Consider the following 9,041-nt stretch of genomic DNA (forward strand, 5'->3'; position numbering starts at 1 on the left):
AGCCCAAGTAATCGCTTCGGCCACGTTTGTGTCTTCATAATTCACTCACAAAAATAAGCCAGTTTAGAGTCAAGAAAGTAGTTTTTGGGTAGAGGCCAACACTGATACTTGATATGTTGATGCGTGACCCTGCTGCTTCACAGCCTGGTCTAATGAATGGATGATCGTTAAAGCACAATAACGACTCTGAAATGTTGATGGCCTATACTACACGAACGACTCGGATATGTTGATGGCCGAGAGTCGTTTCAATCACAATAGACTAGTCTTGATTTCAGGAGACGCGCCCACATCCCTCCCCACTTGTATAGACCCTACTCACCAACGTCACAGAATGACGTGTCGCTGTATCCGGCCGCCATATTGTCCGTCAGTGTTTATCCGTATTCTCAATGGTTTCAATTTGTCGTGCAATTTATGGAAGCCCCGGTGCTTTCAGATGCTGTAAACTCATTGGATGCGTTGCATAAAAGGCATTATGTGGAAAAGCTTCAGTCTATCCATTCGCCAGATCCATATTTGATGCCTAAATCGATATTTTTCGACCCGCTGTCTTCGCCCTCTCTGCCTGACATCTGCTACCCTGATATCTACAACTATCTTGTCCACACAAAATCAGCCTATTCTCACGAAAGTTTGAAAAACTTTAAGAGCAGCACTCTAAGCAATATTACCCCGTGTGACCCTTTACTTCCAATTTTCTAAAATGGCGACAATCAATAAAAAAAAAGTTGACTGGGACGGCCGACGCTTCAAGGATAGGTGGATATTGGACTATTTCTTCAATAAAACAGGCAACAATTGTGTCTGCCTCATTTGCAAAGAGACAGTCGCTGTTTTCAAAGAGTTCGATGTGACGCGATATTACCAAAAAAGACACGCTGACGTGTACGACAACATTACAGGGAAGATACGCAGCGAGAAATGAAAGCAACTCGAAGCTAGTTTAATTTCACAGCAGCAGTATTTCGCAAGAGCCCGAGTGTCGAAAGAGAACGCCACAAAGGCGAGATTGTTGAAATTATGAATCAAAATAATAATAATAATAAGAATAATAAGAATAAAGCAAATGTGACACACAGAAGGACTTGCTAAAATTTGTTTAAATATATTGTTCTACGTAAATCAGCCAAGGTAGCCCCCACATTTTTACCACACCAAATCTGACCCCCTTTGCAAAAAGTTTGGACACCCATGTTTAACTGATGATCCCTAGACGAGGCCAGCTTATTTCACTTGTTACCAGCTAAATATTATTCAAAAAATAATGATGGTGGAAGAAATAAGCATTTTGAATTTGAAACTGTATGTTGTCGGCGATTAGCCTCGCAATGATCTTAATTGTGGTTGTCAGCCCAAAACCCTCTAAATATATATTAAATGCATCTTACCAGATATAAAATGACTACTACATAATCTGTGGTGATAGTTTGGTGCCCAGTTTTCTCGTCGAATTGCAGCAGTCCATCTCGCTCTCTTCTCCGGGTCTCTCGGAATACGGTAGAACTTCAAGTCTCTCCGTCTATCTTCTCTGTTACTGCAACCAACCGCCACACACGCCTTCACCATTTTGATTATTAATGTTAACGAGCAGAAAAACACGCCATAATAGGAGGAATGTGCGTAGCAGGTAATGCCTAAACACGACAAGCTGACGGACAATATGGCACGGAGGCGTGGTTGTGACGTAATGTGAGTAGGGTCTATAAAGCTGAGCACATCGGTGAGGCAGTCTTTCCTTAGTTTCGTTAGTGAGACCAAGACCTTCAGACCTTCTGTGCTTCCCTTCTGCTGAGATTTTTTTTTCTTCACCAGCAGCATCATACCTTCTGCACGGTAAGAACTTTTGTTGTATAATGAGTTCAAGTACAGTGCCCCCTCCCCACGTTAAATAATCCCCAACACGTGGTAAACGAGGGTTTTATTTATTCATGATTTTATTTTCTTTTTTTAAATGGAGACTGTTAGTGCAAAGAGCACATTAATGGTTCAGGGTTTCCGCTACATATAAAAAAAAAAGATAAAATAAAAGCAGCCGCACACCTTGCAAATGTGATGTTTTATTTTTCAGATTTAAAGATTCAAATTTACAATTTGTACAATTTAACAATACGTCTAAATGAATTTATATAGCTCATTATTTACGCACTATTTTTCAGAAGTCGTCTAAAATAGCGCTTCAAATACAAATTGTTCCTTCACACGTCTTATTTTGAAATTGACATCGGTTCTGTTGCAAGCTTTTGCTCGATTCCGTTGGAAATCGGGAGAAAAATCCACAGAGAGGTATTTAAAGTTAATGAATGTAATTTTGGTTTAAGCTTGTGAAAACGTCTTTGACATAATGTTTAAGTTCTTTATGGCATGTGTTTGACCCGAATCGTCGCGCCCTAGCATAGCAATTGTTTGTTGCTAATGTCCCTGATTGTAATTTCAGATGAGGATTTTGAAGTATTTTGAAAAGATTTAAATTTTCAACGGACGAGGGTTCGTTAACAGAAGGACTATTATTGTTGTGGTAATTTAGTATGTACTAGGGCCAAATAAAGAAAAAAGGACTACGAGATGTAAGTCGTACTATTACTACGAGGAAAAAACGCGTAAGGGTCAGATAGCTGTAATCAGCTACGCATTCTACGTACATGTACCGTAGCTGAGAGCTACGACAAAGCATCAGTACAAATCCTTCTATTTATTATAATGTAATGTAGATGAGCCAAAATATTAAGGATTTCCTTATTTGTTAGATCGATTGTAAAACACAAGATGCTTTCAATATTGATTTTCACGGAGACGGCAACGCTCCTACGTAATTAACGTACGTAGAGGCTTATTTAGCTGCATTAGCCCGACGTAATAATACGATTTTTATTCTTGTACTATTACTATTAATTGGACATTTTTTTCTCGTATTACTGCGAGAAAAAAAAGCATTATTGCGTAGCAGCTTGTGTTTTTTTGTCGGTTTTACAAATAAGCAAATCCCTAATATTTTGCCTCATCTCATCAAAAAATGATTTAAATAATCTATTGCTTCGTCGTAGCTCCCAGCTAAGGTCCATGCACGTAAAATGCGTAGCGGCTTACAGCTACATTACCCCTACGCAGGGGCGGACTGGGACTAAAAAGCAGCCCTGGAATTTGACTCAGCCCAGCCCACAAGAATCGCTGTACACAGACCCTCTAGGGGGGCCTGGGGGCATGCCCCCCCGTGAGATTTTTTTTGACGTTTTATTGTAAAATGCATCAATTTCTTAAAAATAAAACCATTCATTTTATTAATATTTTGCGTAAAAGGAGCTTTTTCTGGGTAAAATTCTTGTGAATAAATGCTTAAATCCCCAAATTCTTCATGGATATGGATGTAAAACAGTCTAGATTCTTGGTTAAAAGCAAAAATACGTGCAGGTAGCATTTATTTCGCGTAAATATTGCCAACTACGAGGCTATGAGGTTACGAAAATTAGCCGCCTCCATGTGTAAACAAAGAAGAAAATTCCTGCGAATAAATGCTTTAATCACGCATGCATGGTATGAAAATATCATATTTACCTTGAATCCTCGAACAAATCACTCCCGAGACAATCCATCCTGTTTGTATGCGGTACAACTTTTGTTGTTAAATCCAATCGTAAGTAAATCCAAGCTTAATAAGCTCCATAACTCAACAGAATTGCCTTTTATTGTGGAGTCGACTTGTTTTTGCAAGGTGCTGCACCTAAGCATTTACCACCTGTAGCAAAAATTCAGATAATTCCTTTCACATGTTAGTTCAAGGAATATGAATGGTTGCAATTAGATCAGGGGTGCTCAAGTCCAGTCCTCGAGAGCCCCTATCCAGTTTGTTTTCCATTTCTCCCTCCTCCAACACACCGGACTCAAATAATCAGGATGATTATGAGGCTCCTGCAGAGCTTGCTGATGAGCTGATCATTTGATTCAGGTGTGTTCAAGGAGGGAGACATGGAAAACCAGCTGGATAGGGGCTCTCGAGGACCGGACTTGGGCACCCCTGAATTAGATAAACAAAGGTTTTGCCAAGTGCCCCATAATTCAACAGAAATATGAAAATTGCCTTGTATTGTCAAGTCAACTTGTTTTTGCAAGGTGCCATGCCTAAGCATTTACCACCTGTAGCAAAAACGCAGATACTTCCTTTCACATGATAGTTAAGGGCATATAAATGGCTTGGATAAAGGTTTTGCCAAGTGCACCATAACTCAACAGAATTGGCTTTTATTGTAGGGTCGACTTGTTTTTGCAAGGTGCCTCGCCTCGGGCATATATATGGACGTGTGCATGGTGGGCTATAGCTTGCAAATTTGCATGCAGGCTTTTGTTTTGAGGGGGATAAATAGGCGCACAGTTCACCTTCACTTCATTCACTTCACCTTCGTTACAGAAGCATGCCGAGACGGCTTACTACGGAGCAGGCATTGTCAACGGACCTTGCCGATATACCACCTTGTGACTCCGATGGCGAAGAAATCGAAAGTTCAGACTCTTCTGGTAAGATTTCCCCAATATAAAATTTCTCCCACTCAGTTGTTTTACTTACAAAATATATAATTACATGTTTAAAATAATTAGAAAAATATATTTTATATTTTAAATATATTTTTTCAGCTGTAGATACTGCTTTGTCCGTGTTGCATTTAGTTTATTACTGTGACAATTTTATGATAAAAAAAAATTAACAAATGCTCGAAATATCAGCTACAACATACTGATTGAGTCTTGTATAATGAAAACAATGAAAAAAATGCATCACATAAACTATAAAATAATCAGTTAGACCAATCAATAGAGATTGAAAGCCCTCCTATACTTTGTAGATGGTGACTATTGATCAAATATATATAATTTTTACCGGAGATAAACCAACTGGAATGATGATTTTGAAGTAAGTTCTCCAATGTTATCCTATGGGTGTTTACATCTAGTGACTGACAGAAATATAATGCATTGCGGTTTTGTCACATGGTCTGTCAATCTCTATATGGGGTTGCTATAGGTGAATTATTTTGCTATTATATGAAAATGAGAATGTTTTTATCTGTTTGCAGATGAGGAAAAGTGTACTCCACTGCCAGAACCAAGAGCTTTGGTTGAACATGGGCGAACAGAGGTTGCTAAAGAGGGCACAGTGTGGCGTGAAGAACAATTGGCAGAACCTCTTGCGGCTTTGTCACATGGTCTGTCAAGCTCTAAATGGGTTTGCTATAGGTGAATTATTTTGCTAATATATGAAAATAACAATGTTTTTATCTGTTTGCAGATGAGGAAACTTGTACTCCACTGCACGAACCAAGAGCTTTGGTTGAACATGGGCGAACAGAGGTTGCTAAAGATGGCACAGTGTGGCGTGAAGAACAATTGGCAAAACCTCTCCTTTTCACTCCAGTTGAGCCATACACCACTGATGGAGCTCCAACAGCCAACACCAGGAGAATCGTCACAAGTCGTCTTCAGAGCTTCCTGTGTTTCATATCATTGGAGATGCTTCGCATGATTCAGCATTGGACTGTTCAGCATGGACGTCATACGGAACAGGATGATTGGTTCATGGATGTTCCAGAACTGATGGCCTTCATTGCTGTCCTGATCTGGAATGGGGTGACTCAAGTTCCATCCATGAGCGACAACTGGTCTGAGGACATGGGGAACCCGCGGATCATTGCTACAATGGCTCGGAACCGCTTCCAAAGCATCATGCAACATGTCTGCTTTGATGACATGTTCACACGTGCTGAGAAAGTAGAGACTGATAAGTTTGCTGCTATTTCTACTGTTTGGGAACCCTTTGTCAAAAACTGTATCTCAGTCTTCAACCCTGGCCGACACATTACTATTAACGAACAACTTTTCCCATCAAAGACTCGGTCCTGTTTCCGGCAGTACATTGCAAGAAAACCTGACAAGTTTGGCATCAAGTTTTGGGTGGCATTTGACTTGAAATCAAACTACATTTGCAATGCAATCCCATATCTTGGCAAGGACCCCAGTTGCCCCAGTGGTGAGAGACTGTCAGAGAGTGTAGTGATGAAGCTGATGGAGCCATTCATGGACAAAGGCAGAACTGTAACTACAGACAATTTCTTTACGTCACTCTCCCTTGCACAACGCCTGCGTAGCCGAAGAACCTCCATCCTTGGAACTGTCAACAACTTTCGCCGTGAAATTCCTCCATCAACAAGAAAAAGTGGCCAGATTGAATTCACCACACGAGTGTTTTCCACCCCTGAAGCAACCCTGACAGTGTATGCACCAAAACGCAACAAGACTGTCCATATCCTCAGCAGCATGCACAGCCAAGTTGAGACTGAGGATACATACAAGCAAAAGCCAAACACTGTGACCCAGTACAACCAAGCCAAGTGTGGAGTGGATGTGATGGACCAGATGGTGCGGGAGTACGCTGTGCGTGCACAAACACGGAGATGGCCAATTGCTGTGTTCGCCAACATGATCGACATGGCCGCACTGAATGCTCACATTATTCATCAGGCATGCACAGGGGTGCAGGAAAGACGAGCAGAGTTCCTTGTTCAACTGGCAAAAGAGCTGGCCAAATCTCACATCAGTGCAAAGGAATCACGCAAATAGGATGAGCTTCTTCAGCAGCCCCTCACACCCAGCCCCGGTAAAAAAGCCAAGTGTCAGATGCACACGGAACTCTGCAACTGGCAGATGTGTTCACTGCTACAAGTACACCTGTGGCAAATGCAAGAAGGAGCCAGCATTGGAGTGCCGACCCTGTTCTGACAGCCTAGACAGACTACGCAACTGCTGAAACATCATTCATTTAGCCAGAACAATGTAGATTTTGACAAAAGTCTGGATTCTCTCTTTTTTTTTTTTTTTTGTATTTTGCATGATGACAATAATAAAAAAGATAGACAAAAATATTGGTGTTTTTGTATATTTTGCTTTTGATATATATTTATATACAGCACCCTCTTAGAAATACTGATCTTATTTTAATATTTCAGTTTATTTGAGCAGGTGTTTGTATACAAAAATGTTTATCAATCATCCCTCAGCTTCATTATGTCTTGGAAGAGTGAAAACTTTCCAATGGGGACCTACATATGTTTGTGTGGTGGTGGGGGGGGCAGTCTTTGATATAGTCTAGCTGAGTGCAGCTCATAAGGTAAACTGTTGCAATTCATTTGAGAGATGATTTGGTTTCAAAGTTTGTACCAGCTGGAGCAGAATCAGTTTTCATTTAAATACCGTCCTGGACTCTCTTTGCTAAAAAATCTATAATCATTGCTTGTATTTAACAACCGCCGGACACCGACATCAATTCATTAGCAGATATAATGGAAGACATAACAAAGGGGTGTAAAATATGTTATCTCCATGGCGAATTCAATCTCAATTTACTTCACAGTGAGAGCAATTCATCAAAAACTAATTTTCGAACTGAACTAGTGCTCCACATCTACAGTGGGACAAATAAGTATTTAGTCAACCACAAATTGTGCTAGTTCTCCCACTTGAAAATATTAGAGAGGCTTGTAATTGTTATCATGGGTAAACCTCAACCATGAGAGACAGAATGTGGAATTTTTTAAAAAAAGAATTTATTTGCAAATCATGGTGAAAAATAAGTGGTCAATACCAATAGTTCATCTCAATACTTTGTAATGTACCCTTTGTTGGCAATAACGGAGGCCAAACGTTTTCTGTAACTCTTCACAAGCTTTTCACTCACTGTTGCTGGTAATTTGGCCCATTCCTCCATGCAGATCTCCTCTAGAGCAGTGATGTTTTGGGGCTGTCGTTGGGCAACACGGACTTTCAACTTCCTCCACAGATTTTCTATGGGGTTAAGATCTGGAGACTGGCTAGGCCACTCCAGGACCTTGAAATGCTTCTTACGAAGCCACTCCTTTGTTGCCCTGGCTGTGTGTTTGGGATCATTGTCATGCTGAAAGTTCCAGCCAAGTCTCATCTTCAATGCCCTTGCTGACGGAAGGAGATTTTCACTCAAAATCTCTCGATACATGGCCCATTCATTCTTTCCTTTACACAGATCAGTGCCCCAAAGCATGATGTTTCCACCCCCGTGCTTCACAATAGGTATGGTGTTCTTCGGATGCAATTCAGTATTCTTTCTCCTCCAAACACGAGAACCTGTGTTTCTACCAAAAAGTTCTATTTTGGTTTCATCTGACCATAACACATTTTCCCAGTCCTCTTCTGGATCATCCAAATGCTCTCTGGCGAACCGCGGACGGGCCTGGACGTGTACTGGCTTCAGCAGGGGGACACGTCTGGCAGTGCAGGATTTGAGTCCCTGGCGGCCCATTGTGTTACTGATAGTAGCCTGTGGTCCCAGCTCTCTCTAAGTCATTCACTAGGTCCCCCTGTGTGATTCTGGGATTTTTGCTCACCGTCCTTGTTATCATTTTGACGCCACGGGGTGAGATCTTACATGTAGCCCCTAGTGTTGTATCGGTCGCGAACGATTCGTTCTTTTTGAACGAATTGTTTTGGTGAACGAGACCGAACTAATCATCATCTGCACTGATTCGTTCTATGAAGGTGGTGCTTGTTCGCTGCGTGGGAGGGCGTTGAGCAAGCGGCAGCGTCTTCTGACATCGCACACGACCAATCAGACGCCAGCCTCATCGCGGTCAGGGGAGGGAGCGGAAACAGAATCAGGGCGTTTGTCCCTCACGTCCACGTGTGGCCAATAAGCAGCCAGCGTGCAGGCAGGGGGGCAAGACTGAGTTTTGTCACTTCCCGTTCAGTGACTCGGTCCTCCGGTTCCTGACCTAGCTTGCTGCTAACTTGATTTTCCAGTAATGACTATGCGGTGAACGAATCAGAAAATGAAAGGAAATGACTTTGTCACATATTTGTTAACGTGGAGCCTATCAAATGCTGCTCAAACAGACAAAAACACCACACAAATCTAGCGAGCATTGTTTAGAGTAGTACTTTTCTCAACAAACTCGTGACTGCCTATGACGACATACTATCAAATTTACAGTAATTTAAAACACGGGTAGCTACGAGGCAAGCAAAAG

General features: G+C 41.4%; 1 protein-coding gene across 1 annotated transcript; it reads left to right on the plus strand.

The window, feature by feature from the left end:
* The first annotated feature begins 2,268 nt into the window (after positions 1-2,268).
* LOC130916715 (piggyBac transposable element-derived protein 1-like) lies at positions 2,269-6,868 on the plus strand. The gene is made up of 4 exons (XM_057837625.1): positions 2,269-2,286; positions 4,403-4,509; positions 5,067-5,195; positions 5,279-6,868. Exons 2-4 carry the CDS (start codon positions 4,407-4,409, stop codon positions 6,604-6,606), a joined length of 1,560 nt encoding a protein of 519 aa, XP_057693608.1. The 5' UTR covers positions 2,269-2,286; positions 4,403-4,406; the 3' UTR covers positions 6,607-6,868.
* The last annotated feature ends 2,173 nt before the right edge of the window (positions 6,869-9,041 follow it).

The sequence above is a fragment of the Corythoichthys intestinalis genome, chromosome 5, assembly GCF_030265065.1.
Source record: "Corythoichthys intestinalis isolate RoL2023-P3 chromosome 5, ASM3026506v1, whole genome shotgun sequence".
NCBI lineage: Eukaryota > Metazoa > Chordata > Actinopteri > Syngnathiformes > Syngnathidae > Corythoichthys > Corythoichthys intestinalis.

Excerpts from the sequence above, each read along its gene's own strand:
- LOC130916715 (XM_057837625.1), top strand. The coding sequence starts at position 4,407 with ATGCCGAGACGGCTTACTACGGAGCAGGCATTGTCAACGGACCTTGCC. Across the intron at positions 4,510-5,066 it reads CGAAAGTTCAGACTCTTCTG|ATGAGGAAAAGTGTACTCCA; the intron begins GTAAGATTTCCC and ends ATCTGTTTGCAG. Across the intron at positions 5,196-5,278 it reads TCTTGCGGCTTTGTCACATG|ATGAGGAAACTTGTACTCCA; the intron begins GTCTGTCAAGCT and ends ATCTGTTTGCAG.